This window comes from Anabrus simplex, chromosome 1, assembly GCF_040414725.1.
Source record: "Anabrus simplex isolate iqAnaSimp1 chromosome 1, ASM4041472v1, whole genome shotgun sequence".
Lineage (NCBI taxonomy): Eukaryota > Metazoa > Arthropoda > Insecta > Orthoptera > Tettigoniidae > Anabrus > Anabrus simplex.
In genome coordinates, this window is record NC_090265.1 from 955,706,171 (window position 1) to 955,727,573 (window position 21,403).

The 21,403-nt window shown below is 40.4% G+C and overlaps 1 protein-coding gene across 1 annotated transcript in view; it reads right to left on the reverse strand.

Moving 5' to 3' along the window:
- Positions 1-576: 576 nt before the first annotated feature.
- The window catches only part of beta-Man (beta-mannosidase), a 101,616-nt gene continuing 80,789 nt past the window's right edge, over positions 577-21,403 (reverse strand). Inside the window, exons 12-13 of the mRNA XM_068228033.1 lie at positions 10,709-10,909; positions 577-901 (exon numbers count right to left, since the gene is read on the reverse strand). Of these exons, the coding sequence (XP_068084134.1) occupies positions 662-901; positions 10,709-10,909 (441 nt within the window). The 3' untranslated portion in view covers positions 577-661. The remainder of the gene's footprint in view (positions 902-10,708; positions 10,910-21,403) is intronic.

Genomic DNA, 21,403 nt, shown 5'->3' on the forward strand with positions numbered 1-21,403 from the left:
GTCAGAGTCGGGAATTGAACCCGGGCCTCCGGGGGTGGTACCTAATGACACTAACCACTACACCACAGAGACGGACACTCATTTATACACGTACTCCCACGCATACCATCTGTGGGCTTCGGCTGCATTCATGCCAGATTCTCCATAGATTAAAATTACGTATTCGTCATTGCTGGACACACCAGTTATTGTCGATATGTTGACAGCAACTGCAGTGCAGCTGTACCAAATACTATTCTACTGCTATGCGTTCGAAAACAAGGCTTATGAATGAAAGGCAGTGCATTAGACGGGTAGCGCTGAGGAGCATGCAGCGAGCGGCCGTCCGGTTGATATCTCTTCATATTCTAACGTAACCTTCCTGCAGTCATTAGTACCCCTGTGAAAATCAGTTATAAGGCATTCCATTCATCACTATTGCATGCGGAATACTTACAAGTAGAAAGTACAGCGCTGACAGGCCACCTGGTATAATCACTCAATATGACTGTGTATAGAAGTGGGTCCAGCTACATCTTCTTGACAGGTACAACAAGTATGTGCAAAAAACACAGTGCAGTAGTAATAACACAGATACAGATTCAAAGAAACTTTATTTACACTGAACAGGTACGTGTATTGACAATATGACTTTATAATGTCTTAAACAATATAACACTCATTAAGCATGCTGCAAGAGCGAATGAACCGTTAGTGAACTGCGGAGCTCGTTCGCCGTAATGTTCGCGCTCCTGGCGAATGGGCGGAAGAGGACGGTCCGGTTAGCGTCTGCCATCAAGAAGCCGTTCTCTGAGAAGGTTCCAGCGATACGAGACGTCTCTAGCCACACGAAGGGTGCAACATGGTCCGTAGTGAGCCGCACGGTAAACACGCCGTCGATAGGACCAGTCACATCAGTTACCTGAAACACACCCAAAATCCTCAGCTAAACTGATTTTGCCTTCTCGTGGTGGTCACTTCCTTATACAATCAACTTATTATTCGTATAATCTGCAAGTTATTCGGTTTATGGGATATTGTGAAACCTTAAAACGTGCATCGCGGATCATATTATTCTTCCACACTTTTGAACTAGGGTTCGTGCAATGTACAAAAATTAAAATATACTGTAGGGTATATCGTTTTTCTCATTTTCGAACTAATATTCGTGCAAGTTTTTAAAAAAAAATGTACTTTAGGGTACATTCTTTTTCCCCACTTCGTACAACCTAAAAAATAATAAATGTACTGTACATCAACTTCGCCACTTCTAAACTAGAATTCGTAAAACTAAGAAATAAAATATGCTGTAACGTGCATTACTTTTCCCACTTTATAACTGGGATTCTGCAACATAAAAATGAAGAGTGTACTTAGTGCACATTAGTTTCCCTGCTTTTGAAATAGGATTCCTTTAACCTAAAAATTACGTTACTTTTTCTCTCCTATGAATTAGGATTCGTGTTGCCTAACACATTTAAAATGCACTGTAGCGTTCGTCGCATTTTCTCACTTTTGAACTACACTTGCTGTAATTTGAATCGTTAAGAAATATAGCGTAGCTATTCAATACAGTATCGAATCCATTGTTATCAGAGTATCGTCACTGTAAAATGTTATCCAAGCTCAGTTAATTAATCAGCCAGTATGGCCTTCAGTTTCATCTCGTCATGACAAAAAACCGTAAGGAAACTATTTTTAAAACTCAACAAAAATTAGAATGTACAAATAAAGTTGAGACTCCACTGTTAAACTGGCAGAAGGTTATGGCATAAGAATACAAACTCTTAGCAGTTTTAAGAAACACGAATCAAATCTGCAGTAGTTTGTGCAAAACAGTGTTTGACCCGTTAATCTATTATGTTTTAAAATTCCCTACTATGTTACCTATACATTTTAAAATAATTAAATTTGTCCATGTTTTTTCCATTTCTCTTTATCCTGAATAACTGGAAGTTTAGTGTACCTTCTCCTTTGTATCCTAAACACCAAAATGAAAATAAATCAAACCCCATTACATCACAGGCATCAGACACCTGTCGTGTGGTCACCATAACAAATTATGCCCCTGAGAGAGCCGCTACCATTTGGAATCATTTGGTTCCTTAATGTTGTCCTCGCAAGACTGACTTGACACAGCAACATTACCTCAAAACAGTTATAAATTCCTGACAGAACCTGGAACCTCTCGAATAACAACTTTTAATGCTAACTATTAGACCAGACCAGTCCCTCAATAGGTCTGCAGCTATGAGAACCTTCAAATAGAGAGAACACTAGTACAATTCGATAAGCTATACAATAGATCACAACACATTCATAACACGGATACAGAATGAACAGAACTTGTGGAATAATTAAAACAGTATACGTGTTAACAGTTCGTTTTTGTGCACAAACATAATTTAAGACATTCAGTATTATATACATCTTCTTCGTATTATTTTTCTGCCACTTTTCCTACATCCACTTTTTTTCCACGGATGCAAACTATGTCATACATGTGGGTCTAACTCAGTTTTACGGCTGTATGTTCTCCTGGCACCAATCTTATGTTCAGAAATATATTCAGAATCGCGTGTTTCTGTGGTGGTTAGTAATGTAGTGTTGTGTGTGTAGATGCGGAGGAGTCAGAGTCAGGGAAATTAATCAAACGGGGCTAAAATCCCTGATTCCGAAACCTCTGAACCAAAGGCTTCAAGGCTGACCATTCATCCAAGGATCTGGGCTCAGTATTACATGTCATACACCTTCTTCACGTTACACAGAGTGCGAAATGTATCAATACATATTTAAGGACATTTTAAAATCACACATTAAAAAGTGTGCCTGTAAGGGGAGAAGCAAACTATTACAACAGCTATGGATAATCATGAAACAACACACTATAGGACATTTCGACTGATGCTTTCACGGCCCGTCATGTATATATGGTGAAAAGTTCTATAAAAAGATTTTGGGCACTTGGGCTTATGGGTTTATGGAACACTGATGCCCGGGTGCGTCAACCTCGGTTACGACTTATGGATAGCTTACCAAGGTTAATTTGGATTTCTGTTGCATCAAGCCCGGTTTTGAAATTTGTGACGTTTTACAGTGGTTAAAAGTTAACTGGCTGTGAGCGAGCGGTTAACCGGGGCTTTAAGGCCTACGTAAGCTACATAACCTCACGAGTAAGTTGTATATTACATGCATCAAAATTGTGTCGTGGGTTACGTGAACGAATTGGATCCACGAAATATCACTGTAATATGTGTCTCAAATTGAAGTTACAGTAATAATAGCTTTTTCTCAAATAAAGTGTAAAATCTGCTGTAAATTGAGAAATAGTACGAAATATTTTACTTTCAGAGAATAATACGAACACATACTTTAGTACCTTACAACCGTGTTTTATGCTCCGACGCAGCACTTCCGTATGTGTTTTGTTTGTCTAACACTTTCGTGTGTGATATCTTTGCTCACTGAAGTTGTTTGAATTAATTAAGTGTCATTTTCTTCTAGTTATTCATTCGTTTTTTGTCCTAACTCATTCATTAAGTGGTATACTTATTGATCCAGGGATCATGCTATTTTACTTTCAACAAAAAAAGTAATGTATTTATTGGTCCAGGGATTTTGCTGTTTGAACTGTCAGCGCTAGTCATTTGGACAAAGATAATGAGAATTCACAGTCTTCCTAGCTCGTTGTTTCCACCTAACTAAATCCTTCCCTGCCACTGTAGGCCTATACCTTTCAATACATCAGGCATGTCAAGATCACGTGCTGACTGACAGCTCTGTGTGCACGAGGAACAGCGGTTACTAGAACCAGCATTATTAGACAGCGCAAGCCTGGAGGTTTGTACATGACACTTTCATAACTGCGGTACTCTATACAATACATGTATGTATTCTGTCATATAAAGATGTACATATTTGAATGTGTTCATGTGCGAAACAACATGCTTTGTAATCGCCATGTCTAGCAAAATAAATCATAACTTTACAGGTCGCGATAAGCAATGAAGTGTAAAATAAAAGGCATTTATGTTGTTGTTTTTTAGGGTCTTAGCATGCTCAACTCTCCTATGAGATATTCTGAAGCAGAATAATACCGAATGTTATGTCGTTACTATATCGCTTCCGTAGCAAAACGTCATGCTTTTATAAACGTAGCATCTATTCAAGCAGCCATGTTGATATAGCAGTATGCAAACACACACTAACAAATTACTGTGTCAATCCTTATGCCACAACCTACACAGCAGAATTTTTCAACCATTATATGTAGACCAAAACAGGTAAGTGGAGCTTATCACCACTAGACGCGTTCAGCCCTGAGTCAGCAACGTGGGGAAGTACAAGCCGACTGAGGGTAAACGACTTGCGCCCTCGTGCACAGGCATTTCTAGCACGGGCACTGCGCTTGCGGCAGGCAAACAGTAGACGATCCCCGTAAACTATGAACCGCTGTAAGGACCTTGAAATAAGAACTCATTCTACAGTTAATTCTTCTTCACAAAGCGCTAGCTGACAACGGGGACCATTTCACTACCGGGCCAAAGAACGGAAAAGAACGGACAGCTGAACTGACGTCCGAGCAGCTGATCGTCGGCTCGACCCGACTCCAAGGCCCAATGGAGGAGCAGAGGACAGAAGAAACGCAAGAGGTAAAAGTTTGAGTTTAAAAGACTTCTGGTCCAAGAAAAGGTAAAACATAGGAATGCAATTTGGGCAACGAAATTAATAGTTCACCAGAATACAGTACCTTAGAAGTGCAGAGCGAGAATAACAAGACGTAAGACTAGCAATTTGACAAAGGATTTAAAAAAACTCGAATGACGAATAGGATCTGTCAATATAGAGGTATTTTTGAACAAGATAGGAAACGAACAGGTGAAATTATTTCATTGCCCAAATGTACATTAGTAGCTTTATTGAAAGTTGGATTACACCAGGACATTAAGAACATATTGGACATTTTTTTGCTAGTGGCCTTACGTCGCACCGACACAGATAGGTCTTATGGCGACGATGGGATAGGAAAGGCCTAGAGGTTGAAAGGAAGCGGCCGTAGCCTTAAGTGAGGTACAGCCCCAGCATTTGCCTGGTGTGAAAATGGGAAACCACGGAAAACCATCTTCAGGGCTGCCGACAGTGGGGTTCGAACCCACTATCTCCCGGATGCAAGCTCACAGCCGCGCGCCCCTAACCGCACGGCCAACTCGCCCGGTTTGAAGGATTTTAAACATATAGCAAGACAAGAAGTGCGATTGCTTCTGGTGGAATACTAACCTTAATAAGGCAGAAAATTGAGGACAAAATCGTAATAGTAGAAGAAATACTTTTGGTAAAAACAAAGGCGAACCAGAAGGGAGATGTAAACTTATTCCTTGGTCTTGTCTACAACCCTCTCGAGGGCTCGTCATGTGCAAACAAATATTTTTTTACTGAGTTAGTAATAGGAATTTTCACGAGGACATACGTACTGTGCTGATGTAGTGACGTCAATGCGAGGGTTGCAGATCTAAAACCAGTATACTCGAAAAAGGTAGATGAAGTAGTATTTTTTTTAAAACAGTCAATATAACGGTTATAGTAATTACGGTGAAAAATTACTAGAGCTGCGTGGTTCTGAAGAACTGCATATTTTGAACGCGTGGTGCCCATGAGATGACAGGGCATTTACTGCCTTTTTTAAGATAGTCTGATGCGTTTTTTATCGGGTTGGTTAGTTTCCCTTTAATTTTCCGTTATGTAATTTACGTTTATGTGAACGGCTTTCGTGGTACTCATATTTGCAGTTTTTTGTATTATTATCATTTTTTAAGAGAGTCCTTGCAGGATGTATATTTAGTGATAAATGATCATCTATTTATAGATTGTCTCGAGTGTCGCGGAAGATGCGTAAGTTCAGAAACTTACTACTACTACTACTACTACTACTACTACTACTACTACTACCGCACATTCCAGACTTATAAATTTGCATTTTCCCTATAACTGCATAGCGTTTAGTGGCGTTACTTGAGGATCCAACCAGCCTCTGGGCTGATGACCTAACAGACAGACAGCTCAGAGATTAGGTTACCCCTGTGGGAGATGTTCTTTTCACACATTATTTTAGATTCCAGTTACTTTATTTTCTCTTGTTGACTCAGCTTTTATACTAGGGTTCGGCTGTGTAAATATTTTCTTTCCCTCTTTTGACAAAGGTCTAAGGGCCATTTTCTACAGGATGTTCGGCTGATAAGTACAAATAACCTTACGGAAGTTAGAGATGAATGTCCGCAGTTCGTAATTATTTTTTTTTTTAATTCGGCGAATGTTTTTTCCTATGAAGGAGCTTGAAATAAGTTGCGATACTTGTGAGGTAGGTAGTAGCTTCGTTTCCCCTTCGGCTTATGTAAATGTAAGGGTGTATTCTGCCCGAAGGCAGGTCCGAACCTCCGCAGAGCCGGAGTTTACGTACGGTAGAGTGGCGAGTCCCTTTCCGCTCCTCCATTCCCTTACCCCCAAAAACAGTGCGTGGCAACCGATCCAAATGTTGACCACGCCTAATGTTGCTTAACTTCGGAGATCTCACGGGATCCGATGTTTCAACACGGCTACGACGTATGGCAGTATGCATGTGTAAAATGTGTAAGAAGCAGTTCTAAGTACATTACTGCACTGAGCACTTCACTGCGGCTTCAGGATGTATGCATACGTAAGTTCTATGAAAATGCTCTACGTATAACAAGCAAACGTTTTCACAATGGAAAATATCGCGTAATGTACGTCAGAGATGAATGTCCGCAGTTCGTAAAATATATTTCTTTCTAATTTGGCGAATGTTTTATCCTATGGAGGAGCTTGAAATAAACCGCGATACTTGTGAGGCGACGACGGGTGCGTCATTAACCTGAACTACAAACATGAAGTTTTCAACATTTTCTTTAAATAGGACATTATTTTGACGTCACATGTATTCATATTATGTACCAAGGGGGAAAGAAATTGGCGGTAGGCTGACACTATTGTAACGGCAGCAGAGTTTTGAGGGTTACGTAGACTTATTTATTATAAATACATTTGTTATTCTATACAACTGGCCACGATGTATTTACAACGTCAGATAACCTCCAACAGAGCACGCGAGTCAACACAGCGCCATCTTATAACAGAGTATGAGTATGACGTCACATATTTAGCAAAAAGTTTGCCTTAATTGGAAGCGGTATTTCATAAAAACTACGTTTCAGATATTTATTTATTTATTTATTTATTTATTTATTTATTTATTTATTTATTTATTTATTTATTCAATTATTTATTTATTTTTATTTTTTATTATTATTATTTATTTATTTATTTATTTATTTATTTATTTATTTATTTATTTATTTATTTATTTATTTATTTATTTATTTATTTATTTATTTATTTATTTATTTATTTTTCAACGGGTAGGCCCCTCTTTTATCCGTCAATTGAACCATTAAATATAATCTTAAATGAAATATTCTCGGCGATATACGCGTTCTACCCAAATACTAAAAGCGTCCTAATGTTTTTCCATGCACCCGTCGTCGAGGAACGCAAGTCTACGTTAAAAAGATGTGCAGTTGCCTCCCAAGCACTCTGCACATGACACATTCGTAGGTACAGCAACAAGGAGGTAAGTGCAGGGGCGTAACGGTAAAGTCTGCAAAGCCTTCAATGCAGGCGGGCCCGGGTCTTTAAGGGGCCCCGCAGACTCCTCGCAAATAAATAAAAATAATATAATTCATTTTTGAACGAGCTCTCTCTGTACGAAGTTAATAATAAATTAGGCTTATCAGGAGTGTGATTTTATATTACTCAAACTTTATTTAAGCACTTGTTGATTTATTTTGTAATCGAATAAGTTATTTCATTTTTATTTCGTGTGGCTATTTCTAGCCGAGTGCAGCCCTGGTAAGGCAGACCCTCCGATGAGGGTGGGCGGCATCTGCCATGTGTAAGTAATTGCGTGATTGTGGTGGAGGGTAGTGTTATGTGTGGTATGTGAGTTGCAGGAATGTTGGGGACAGCACAGACACCCAGCCCTAGGTCACTGGAATTGACCAATGAAGGTTAAAATCCCCGACCCGGCCGGGAATCGAACCCGGCACCCTCTGAACCGAAGGCCAGTACGCTGATCATTCAGCCAACGAGTCGGACGAATAAATTATTACAACAGAGACTTCAGTATCAGTTACAGAGTATAGTTCTGTAATTACTGAAAAATAAAACCAATTAAAGTTAAGTTCGAACATCTAAACATCTAACACGGAAGCAGTCAAATAAAACCTATCCAACATTATTTCTTAATAATCTTGATATAACGAATAATCCCTTTGTTATATAACTTGACAATATATTGCATTACTTCTACCTGCTGCAATTACTCTTATATTAGTTATTCTTAGGGTTTTACATTTTATTTGACGGGAGCCCGAATTTTTATTTTGGCAAGCGGGCCCGTGCCACATACGTTCCGCCCCTGAGTATGTGGTGTTAGATATAAACGTGGCTTTATCTTTGACGTCCAACATTTTACATTAAAGGTTGTATATTGCACGTTAATAAGTAGGGCCCGGATGTTTATGCAGTAATAGGTTAGAATGCAAACTTACTGAAGCGAGTAGTAAGTAGAGTCTACCCGCGTGACGGAAAGGCTATAAGGTTTGCATAAATATTAGGAGTTTTGCCCATTAGAATCCCTATAATTTGCGTAACTCCCACTACATTACGTTAGAGCGGGCTAGTCGACCTTTCTTACTAAGTAATTTTGTTACTAAATAATTTTGTTAGTAGGAAATGTCGACTAGCCGCTCTAACGTAATGTAGTGGGAGTAACATAAATTCTAGGGGTTCTAATGGGCCGAAGCCCTCATGTTTATGCAAACCTCATAGCATTACCGTCGTGCGGGTAGATTCTACTTATTACTCGCTTCAGTAAGTTTGCATTCCAACCTATTACTGCATAAACATTAGGACCCTATTAATAAGTAATATGAACTACAAGTTCATTAGTTCATGTTCACTTCCATCTGATTAGGTACAAAATTGCTTTGACCTGTCTGTTCACTACTTCATGGGAAGTCGTGATATTACATCCTACCTTCTGTTATTATCGAATATACCTTATTCGCATTGCATCACGTAAACTAACATCTGCGTTTGTGGATCCGTCATAGAGTGTACGCCCCAGGATTACAATATCATAGGAAATAGTCCCCTTTTTTAATAGCGAAAGAAATTCGCACTTCATTCCGTACGATGTCGGCATATTTGGTGACGCATTTGCGGGGTTACTCGACAAAATGGATACAATCTTAGTGGTAGATCGCCCTACTCAGATCAAGTTTCTCTACCGTCTAGTAGAATAAAACGGAAAGTTGAAATTGACACGCGGGTAACGTAAAAGGTGCCAAATCAAAACTGCTGCTCATATTATTATTATTATTATTATTATTATTATTATTATTATTATTATTATTATTATTATTATTATTATTATTATAGTATATCAGCCACGCCAGACTTAACACAGCTGGAATGTAGGTGTAATTAGTTTTCCTAAAACTACAGTGAGTCAGAAATATGACTACACGTTTTTATAGCATCATGTGAAACAGTAATACGGCTACGTGAAATGACACATTATCACTGGAAAGGCAATTCTTGAAACTGAAGGACAATAGACTATATCACCAATCAGAGTCATTTTGTAGCCTCAAACTGCTCTCAATTTACATCCATGCGTAATCTGCAACGCTTCAAGAAAGACACTAATTGTTTCACAATGCATATCCTTTGGAACAGCTGGAATGTCTTCCTCATTTACCGTTTTTGCCATAAGATGGTTTGGTAATTAACACTTCACTTCACGTGGAACACAATTACATCATAAAAGCGCCATCTGTGGAACTAAGATTTGTTTTCTTATTCGGTTAAAGAGAATTCATGCGGTTCAAACTACCTGTCAGGGCCATCCTGAAGAATTGCTCTCAAAGCACTAGACAAACCGGACGAACTGATACCAAGCTTATGTACATGTTGGCGGTTCGATTTCTGTGGACTATTGGGAAACGCATCTACAATCCTTCTTGATGTTGCTGGATTGTCAGCAGTTATTTTTACCACCCCCACAGCCGCGTGTTTAGTAACATCTTTGATAACGACATAAGCTAAGGCGCATGACTCTTTATCTAAAATTAAAATTGAAATTCCTAGTTTCAAATACCATTCTTCATTTTTCTACGTAATTTTCACTAATACATCAATTTTACTTTCATCGTGAAGTCATATTTCTGACTCACCCTGTACATTAGGTGGTATTTATTTCATGATGGAATATACTGTAATTTCCTTCTGAACATGTGTTCTTTGCTAACTTACAGCAGGATTCATGTGTTATTATTTCTCCATATCGCTTATTATTCTACCGGTACATGTGGGTTCTAAGGAAAATATAACTCCTAGTCTTTTCCTTACTTTCAAATAAAACCAATGAACCGATGAAAATTACTGAAAACTGAATGCCAAGAATTATGAAGATTCTAATGAAGAACGAATTATTCAATTCCTACTCTTTGCTACTTTCGGTGGTATCTGGTAATCATTTCCCTAATTTTATTCACGAATATTATAATAAAGGGCTCGCCTACTAGAAGCATACAGGTAGTGCAGTACACTACAAGAATTATTCCCAAGATCTAGTAATTGTAGTGTAACTTACCGTTATGTTGGGGAGAGAAAGCCCAACAGCGTCCTGGAGTGGCGTGAGGTACAATACATTGTCGAAGCCTATCTGGCTCTCACCGGGTTCATTGGACACTATGCTGAACACAGCATAGCACTGCTCAACATTAGGACAACCAGAAACCTCCAAGAAGCTATCAAGATCCTGCGTGAACACCTCCTCAGACGACTCCGCTTGCTGTTGACAAAAGAATACACATTTAATAAGTTTTATTAAATACTAGGAAATGTACCCGAGCTTCGCTACGGTATTCTACCTTGTACACGGAGTTCTACGTAAGTTACTGCACACACAGTGAGTAAGATTATATTAAATTGCATGTCTCTTAGCGCTATCCGAGAAACAAAGAAGGGAGGACCCCATACGTTGTCTCCGATGTATGGTGCACGTTGGGAAAATGTTGATGATAATGGCAGGCCATATTTCCTACTGTCATTCACAATCGAGTTCGGGAGTTTCTACAATAACGGCAGGCTGACTTGCCAACTGCCATTCACAATAGAGATGGAGAGCTTTCTTTATAATGACAGGCCCCATTTCCTAATGCCAGCCACAATCGAGTTGGAGAGATCTGATTACAACTGAGAAATGCAGCGCTATCTGAAGTATAAAGAATCAAGAATTAAAGTTGAAGATCTCTCCAAATTGAGCAGCGATTAATGTGCTTTGTGAAATGACTCACCGTTTAGAAAGCAGTTACCACGAAACGAAGGTCTAAACCGTCATTAAAATTTCCTCTATATTTCGATATTTTCCGGGGCCTAAAAGTAATACATTTCAACAGCCTGGAATTTTCCCTCAGAGGAAAGAGTGTCCAGTGAGCAAGCGAAATTATGTTCACAACAAAAGTTGTTTAAAATGAAGGGACGTTTCAGATTTAGTCCAGGGATTTTACAGAAAATCAATAGTATAAGAGAAATTAGAAGGAAACTGTTGTGTTTTCCCTATAAAACCCATTCTATTCAGTTATTTTTGAATCATATGCATATCTAAACCTTCTCCTGGATGAGTATACTCCATATATTAAGATTGGTCAAGATATATCCAGCCGTTTCGCCGTGACGGTAAAATAGACGAACAAACAGACACGAAAACTAAAAAAAAAAACACGGATACGGCCTTGAGTTGATCTAAATCGGAAAAATATCTGAAAATTTGGCAAAATGAACGCAACTGCAGACAGCGAACCCACTACAACTTTATTTATATAGATATGCCTGGGCACGTTTATAAGTGCAGACCTTCATTTCGAGATTTACTGCTTTTAAACAGACAGACACTTCCCTTCATATGCAAGAACTGGAAAAGATCCAAAGGAACGCGTGCTGCTTGATCTGGGTATTTCCGACAAAAGAATAGTATTACGTAAAAGTTGCAAAAACTTGACAGTAAGGAGACGAGCTATTCGACTAAGCAGTATGTTTCAATTTCTCAGTGAAGAGATGGCGTGGAATGACATTAGTAAACGAATAAACTTGAGTGGAGTTTTGAAAGGTAGGAAAGATAATAATACGAAGATAAAGCTGGAATTCAAGAGGACAAATTAGGGCAAACATTTATAGGAACAGGAATTAGGGATTGGTCCGCTTCTGTGGTGTAGTGGTTAGTGTGATTAGCTGTCACCCCCGGAGACCCGGGTTCGATCCCCGGCTCTGCCACGAAATTTGAAAAGTGGTACGAGGGCTGGGACGGGGTCCACTCAGCCTCGGGAGGTCAACTGAGTAGAGGTGGGTTCGATTCCACCTCAGCCATCCTGGAATTGGTTTTCCGTGGTTTCCCACTTCTCATCCAGGCAAATGCTGGGATGGTACCTAACCTCAGGCCATGGCCGCTTCCTTCCCTCTTCCTCGTCTATCCCTTCCAATCTTCCCACCCTCCCGCAAGGCCCCTGTTCAGCATAGCAGGTGAGGCCGCCTGGGCGAGGTGCTTGTCATCCTCCCCAATTGTATCCCCTGACCCAGAGTCTGAAGCTCGAGGACACTGCCCTTGAGGCGGTAGAGGTGATATCTCTCGCTTAGTCTGAGGGAAAAACCAACCCTGGACAATAAACAGATAAATAAGAGCAAGAAGAAGAATTAGGGATTGGAATAATTTATCAAGGGAAATGTTCCTTAAATTTCCAAGTTTTTGAAATTATTTTTTAAAGCTAGTTAAACAATTGATAGGGAATCTACCACCTGGGCTACAGACCTAAATACAGATCAATTATGATTGTCTGACAAAGTAAACTAAAAATAAAATTTAAAGCAGCAGCGGGAAAGCCATTTTCAGGACAAATTACCTACAACACACGGCATGAATAAAAAATATTCATTTATTACCTGCGGACCTGTTTATTCATTCGAATGGTGTGAGATATGAAAAGATAGGACGTACTTTTCCATTGTATCCGTACACTCGAAATGTCACAAAAATATGCTTAATTCCCTAAAGTTTCGAATAAAATCCAGCTAAAAAAGGTAACGCAAGATTAGAAATATTGAAACACACAGCGCCGGGCTAGTTGGCCGTGCGGTTAGAGGCGCGCGGCTGTGAGCTTGCATTCGGGGGAGTGGGTTCGGGCTCCGCTGTCGGCAGCCCTGAAGATGGTTTTCCGTGCTTTTCCATTTTTACACCAGGCAAATGGTGGGGCTGAACTTTATTTAAGGCCACGGCCGCTTCCTTCCCACTCCTAGGTTTTTCCTATCCCATCGTTACCATAAGACCTATCTGTGTCGGTGCGACGTAAATCAAGTTGTATTTGTCTTTCTTGAGTTACGATATCATCAAGAACTTCTCGGTCTGACTGACGATACGCTAAGTGAATCGCTACGTTTTTTAATATGTAATAGGTAGGAGTAGTTCAGGAACCCGTTTCGTACTTAACCACATCGATTGATTTTATTTAGCGTACGCCATTTATGGACATAATTACAATTTAATATTAAAGGAGAATATAATTGGCCATTTTGTCGAAAATATTTTTTTTGTCTTTTATGCGGAAACATTATTTGGAATTTGCTGATTAATTCGGTGTATGATTTCTGAAATTTCGTTGTCTGCAAATATGTTTAATTTAATTTAATTTAATTTAATTAGTAGCATAGGGCATTTCTAGGATTTCATAAACCATTGGTTAGTCAAAAATTAATATCTCAAGAACCATGAGGCCTAGAAGGCTGTAGTTTGATTTTAGTTCTAGTGGAAACCCTGCTGTATAAGTTAGTAGGACTGGAATAACACTTGTGATTCTTTTTTAAGTTGTGCATGCGATATTCTGGGTGTTGAGCTGAAGTACTCAGTGAACTTTCATTCCTAACCTCGCTCGCAACCTCTCAACCCGGAACAATATATACCGACGGTATCACAAAATCTTGCTAGAAAAATATACTGCATTTACGAACATTCAGAAACCTTATTCGTCCTATCTGATTCATAATGTGTGTTCCACATCTCGATCTGCAGGAGCAGAGGGGCATCCATAAAAGCTTACGAATCCCCTTTCCCTCCTGTAAAATTCACGATTTCTCCGTGGTAATTCAAATGTCCGACTATTAAGGGACACTCCTGGGCGCAAATGATTATCACTCCGCGATTCATCACTATGTTGACGTTGTGACCTCGCATTGCACTATCTTTCAAAAACCTTCACAATTAACTCACAAAGAAGCACCACTATACTAACCATATTGACAACAGCAATCAAATGAAAATAGTTCATCTTTATTTAGTGACTAGTTTAATTTATATATTAAAAAATGATTATAATACGTAAATACAGGTTATAAGAACTATATAGTACGAAATTACGAAGTATGTATAACTACATCCGAAATAAAAGGTAATGGATTGGTCATCATGACTGATAGGTGACGTTCCTTATTTACTTTATATAGTGGTGTCAACATGAAATACAACTGTCAAGTTCAACCTTACTCCGGCCCGCCTATGAACGTGTTGTTATCTGGAATGTTCATGTGAACGTAGGCAAGCCGACCCTTAAGGGAGAAGGTACACCTTTCGCCAGCTTCAATTTAGAAAAATACAATTTATTATTTCATAGCTCGTCAATAATAAATACTAGTTTAAAAAATATATGTTTAAAATACGTTCATAACCATTAATTAAATTTAGATTTTTAGAAGTCCGAGTAATAACCAGTTAAAATTCATCAACTTTTCATGCGTACTAAGTGGGCTTTACACTATAAGTATGTAGATATTTATAATGTAAACCCCACTTAGCTACTATTTTAAAAGTTCATTTTGTTGAAATGATTCCATAACCTGTATCAACAACATTCTCTAGAAACTCTAACAAAGAAAGTGTTACATTCTTCATACCGAAACCTAACATCCAACCTTTGTGAAATAACCGTAGTACTACGAGAAGATCACATCCAAAATATTCGCTGTCTGTTTCGAATGCAAGGCTCAGAAATAAACCTTTGAATTAAGCATATAAGAAAGTGGAAATTGAGTGATATCAGTCGCTACAGGTTGAATTGTACAGCTCTGACTGTGGGCAAGCCAGCGACGGCAAGGCGAGCAGAAAATGTTTGCTTAATACTTTTTTCGCTATTAAAATGCCCAAATTAGCTTGTCTTGCACAGAAAACATAAAATGAACACTCCTAACTTAGTTCTATTGTTTGCATTTTTTCTCAATGCTAGCACCTTTTTGCAGCTTTTCTTAATGTCAGCACCCTTTTCCACTTGTTTAATACTTTTTTTGGCTCAATTGCCGCATTTTATTCCTGAAGAAATTAAACAAGAAAAGCCGAACATATCGTCTGTAACGCTTGGTTCTATGTAGTTCATTAGATGGTCGGTAGAATTGTAGGCTCCCTATACTGCACTAACTGGGAGCTTAAGTGCGAACCTGGTGATCAGCTTGCCACCCTCCGTCAGCTGCTTATCTGTCGGCCTTGTTAATATTACGTAGGTGACGGTTCAGAATACCCTTTGACTGTGTGTGGTGTCTGCCATTGTCCTAAAAGCAAATTGCTTAGTAATGCACTATTTACTATTACTGTAGTGTCAGTATCAAGTACTCTGAAACGGAAAATGAACCCCGAGAAAATACGTGATACTGCTAAACAGTTTAGTAGTAATGGTATTCAGAGCGACGCGTTAGTTCTGAGGTGCAATGTTTCTGATATATCAATAACAAATTATAACCGAAAAAAATGTAACCAGTCCGCCTCTGTGGTGTAGTGGTTAGCGTGATTAGCTGCCACCCCCGGAGGCCCGGGTTCGATTCCCGGCTCTGCCACGAAATTTGAAAAGTGGTACGAGGGCTGGAACGGGGTCCACTCAGCCTCGGGAGGTCAACTGAGTAGAGGTGGGTTCGATTCCCTCCTCAGCTATCCTGGAAGTGGTTTTCCGTGGTTTCCCACTTCTCCTCCAGGCAAATGCCGGGATGGTACCTAACTTACGGCCACAGCCGCTTCCTTCCCGCTTCCTTGCCTATCCCTTCCAATCTTCCCATCCCTCCACAAGGCCCCTGTTCAGCATAGCAGGTGAGGCCGCCTGGGCGAGGTACTGGTCATACTCCCCAGTTGTATCTCCCGACCAAGAGTCTGAAGCTCCAGGACACTGCCCTTGAGGCGGTAGAGGTGGGATCCCTCGCAAAGTCCGAGGGAAAACCGAACCTGGAGGGTAAACAGATGATGATGAAAAATGTAACCATGTTATGCAGTATATAAAACCCAAACCAAACCCCATGGCGCAACAGCCCCGAAGGGCCATGGCCTACCAAGCGACCGCTGCTCATCCCGACTGCCTACAGATTACGAGGTGTCGTGTGGTCAGCACGACGGATCCTCTCGGCCGTTATTCTGGCTTTCTATACCGGGGCCGCTATCTCACCGTCAGATAGCTCCTCAATTGTTATCACGTAGGCTAAGTGGATCTCGAACCAGCCCTCAGATGCAGGTAAAAATTCCTGACCTGGCCGGGAATCGAACCCGGGGCCTCCGGGCAAGAGGCAGGCGCGTGTGGGCGGTATGCAGCATATAGCTAGGGAAAAACATGAGAAGAATAAGGAGGCTGTATGAAATTTCTTAAATGAATTGTTGTGATGGATATGAAGGAAGAACTGAATGATATTCCAAAGCAGACACTAGAACAGAGCTTAGCCAAAAGCCCTGATGTTAAGGATGTTGCAATAAACAGGTACTTAATATCTACGTAGAATACATTTTATAATGAAAAGTCGTTTTATAAAGAGGGTGTTGAATAAGGGGGACATTTTAATTATTCTCTTAGGATTATGTGTTACTCAATACGGAACCGTCATGAAGTTCAATGTGTGTAATGTGACGTTGAACATTAAGTCTCTGTGTATAAGCGACCGGAGATGCAACCCCACTGAAAATTACATTGAAATGTTAAATGATATATGTTTTGACAGTCTTATGGACATGTGATTTTAATAACATTGTGCCCTTGAACTTGCTTTGGGCAGATTTTTTATACAAGATAACATGAATGAAGAGCCTCCGTGGCTCAGACAGCAGCGCGTCGGCCTCCCACCGCTGGATACCGTGGTTCAAATCCCGGTGACTCCATGTGAAATTTGTGCTGGACAAAGCGGAGGCGGGACAGGTTTTTCTCCGGGTACTCCGGTTTTCCCTGTCATCTTTCATTCCAGCAACACTCTCCATTATCATTTCATAGCATTTATCACTCATTAATAAATCACATTGGGAGTGGCGACCCCATTGTAATAACAGCCTATATATATTTCATTCTTTACATCCTTGACCCGGTCTATGACTGGAAAACAGGTTGTAGCAGTGGCGGCTCGTGACAACATTTTTAGGGGGTTCACAACAATATTTTTGTTCATGTCTCAAATCAGCAAAAATGTTACATAGGTACATAAATCATTTCACCAAAAGTTCCTTGTAGCCTACGGTTCCTTTTTCACAAATAATATGGTAGAACCCCTGTAACCGAGGATAAATTGTATACTAGACTAATCTGTTAGTGTAGAACAAAAGTAAAATTCATAATAACTTTAGTACACTGCGGATATTGAAGGATGCGAGCACTATTCTTGGTTTTTAAATAGCACGAAGTTCACCTGGCACGACGAGAAGCATGGAAATAATGTGTGCCGCATTTACCGGTCGATTTTTTTAAAAATAATTGTTTCCGAATTGACCCCAATAGTCTCCACATTATCTCGGTTAATCAGGGTTCTGCTCTATCACATGTTAATTTTTTCTCGTCTTGAAAATTACAGACAACACTAGCATAGGGAATTCAATACTCGCGTTTTTGTGTGCATGAAACTTTTCATGTTAATTTATTTTTGCACTCAAATGAGCAAGGTCTGTGCACCCAGCTAAATTCCATACACTTCTTTCTTTGTTGAACAATAAACAGGGCAAACAAAAAAGGCGCACTCCTAGACCACCATCTACAGAGCCACCACTTGCATGTTTCGTACATTTCTGTCTTAAACTTACGCCTATAGTCGCGTTTGTCAGTTTTTGTAAGGTTCTCAATAATCAAATCTGGTCTGACCGGTCCAAGCCTTATAATTTCTAACTTACCCTGTTAGGTTAATATTTCTTTCTTAATCTGCTTACCCTCCAGGGTTGGTTTTTCCCTCGGATTCAGCGAGCGATCCCACCTCTACCGCCTTCAAGGGCAGTGTTCTGGAGCGTGAGACATTAGGTCGGGGAATACAACTGGGGAGGATGACCAGTACCTCGCCCAGGCGGCCTCACCTACTATGCTGAACAGGGGCCTTGGTCGGCGATGGGAAAATTGGAAGGGATAGACAAGGAAGACGGAAGGAAGCGGCCATGGCCTTAAGTTAGGTACCATCCCGGCATTTGCCTGGAGAAGAAGTGGAAAACCACTTTGAGGATGGCTGAGGTGGGAATCGAACCCACCTCTACTCAGTTGACCTCCAGAAGCTGAGTGGACCCAGTTCCAGCCCTCGTACCACTCTTCAAATTTCGTGGCAGAGCCGGGAATCGAACCGGGCCTCCGGCGGTAACAGCTAATCACACTAACCACTAGGGCCTACACCACAGAGGCGGACGGTTAATATTTCGCTGGTTAAAATTAACTGAACTGAATTCATTTCCTCTTACACAAAGAATACCATGGTTACAAACCATACAAACAGAGAGGCAAAACACAACACTCAAATAAATTTCAATTGAAAAGATTTTCCAGTCACAAGGTAAAGCAAACTTCTTCCCGCAATTGCGAACACCTGTTCACGAGCTAGAAAATGCCTATTCAGAATTACTAGCGAAATCTGCCGGTAATGTAATGCAATAGTATCTACTGCGGGGCTGTGGCTAACAGTAATAGGGGAGGAGGCGGACCCTTGTGGTCAACTGTAATACTGCCACTGGTTTGAGGATTGCTCAAGACGGCAAAGCACGTACCTTACCGTGCTCCTCGCTAATGGGAATATCAGTGCTTAAACCATGACGTCATCTGCTTTGCGCATGCGTATAGTCTTCAGCACAATAGCGCATTACCCAGTGTGCTCGCTGCACTGTCAGTCAAAACGAACAACTGTCGGTGTAACGGAGCTTCGATATAAGTCGAATGCTTTCGATCGATTGTTGAAATCAGGTCGAAAGAAAGGAAAGTTTTAAATTATCCATGAATGCGTAAAGTTGTATTAAAACTGGGTGTTCACGTGCTCCTGTGCTCCTAAGAGCCCACCGCCACTGGGTTGTAGGTTTTCATTTTCAACATGAATGAATGTTGTATCATTTTATATGATGTAAAATTGATTTGTGTGCTTGTATGAATATTTAAATTTAAAATTTTGTACCTAAAATTTCTAGCTCTACTCATAATTATAGCACAATGGAACGTGGCAAATAACATACATAGATATTTTACAAACATACCTTCTGAAGTGGTGACGATAATAAAATATTTATTCTTACCACAATGAAGAGAAAAATATGTTCTAGAAATAAAAATAAGTTTTGAGTAAGTTTACCGAAAGCTGCCGTAGCTCGATGTGCGACATCGAAGTGAGAGGCCTCGTGACGGGTGCAAGAGAAATAATTCATGTTCTTCGAAGAATTCCGCTCAAAATTAAAACTACCAGAGTCGTTGACGAAGAACGTGGTCCTCAGAGCCTTAAAAGGTTCAATACTGAGAGATCATTCATATAGTCATGAATGTACACCCATGTTCATAAAAACCAGAACACCTTGAAAGACTAAAGATAGGAAGTTCATATTCACAGAACATGTGCATTAGTATGTTCTGACCGAGCTCGATAGCTGCAGTCGCTTAAGTGCGGCCAGTATCCAGTATTCGGGAGATAGTAGGTTCGAACCCCACTGTCGGCAGCCCTGAAGATGGTTTTCCGTGGTTTCTAATTTTCACACCAGGCAAATGCTGGGGCTGTACCTTAATTAAGGCAACGGCCGCTTCCTTCCCACTCCTAGTCCTTTCCTGTCCCATCGTCACCATAAGACGTATATGTGACGGTGCGACGTAAAGCAACTAGCAAAAAAAAAAAGCATGTTCTGAAGAAATGATTAGCATTTGAACCATGTCGCCCTCAGGTTCAAGGTCCACATCGATATTTCGGCGCATCACTACCGACTGGTAAAATGTGCCTGCGGCTCTCGTTGTCGCTATAAACCGAAGGTAATGTATTAGTGTGACTTGAGCAGACGTGCAGGAGGCTTCGCAGTCGTATACGCGAACCGTACAGTCAAATAAGTGCGTTTGAAAGAGGGTGCATTATTGGCATGACAGAACGTGATGCATCCATCCGGGAAATTGCTGCACGTGTGGGACAAAGTGTCGGCAGTGCCACGGGTGAGTACAGAATGGTTCACAGAAGGCCGTAGACACGAAGAGATGGGTCTGGTAGCACCACACAGACCACCCCCCGAGAAGATCGACACCTCACCCGAATGGTATTGCAGGACAGATCTGCGTCCTCCTCGGCTCTGGCGCAACAGTAGAACAATGTAACACACCGTACACTATCAGGAGTAACAGTCCGTCGCTGTTTATTACGGTCTGGGTTACCGGCGCGTCGTCCACTTCTCCGCCTACCTTTGACTATTTTACCCTGCAACTAACAAAAGAACCTGCGCAAAGCACACTTCTCCGCGTATTCTCTCCGAGTGAACGTCTGACATCATAGGGAGTAGTGGAGGGGGTCACATGCTGTCTGGCCACCGTACTGTGCACACCGTGAAGCGCGGTTACACAAGAGTTTCGCTGTCACTTCTGTATCCGTTTTAGCGCTCTTGTTTTTTTTTTTTTTTTTTTTTTTTTTTTGTCAGTTTTATTCGCATTTCTTTCTTTAGTTGTATTAATTATAGCCCTATAATTCCTTCGCGTGTAGCGTGTACTGTATTGATAAATGTTTTTATGTATATAGTGTTGAACAGTGTTACCTAGCGACCTTCAAGGGTCATTACTCATTACGGAACACATTAACCAGGTGAATAAACTAAATTCTTGACTGTGTAAAAAACAGAATTAGAAGTATCGGCAGTTGCGCAACTGGTATGCCAACACACACACACACATCTAAAGCCGCCCAACAGCGAAATAATTGACGGCAGCCCAGTCTTTCAGCTATATAGTGTTGTGTACCATGTTATTCTAGTGAGAGTGTCATTTAAATGTACAGTAGTTATGGCTGCTACTTCTAAGTCTGGTAGCAAATCTAG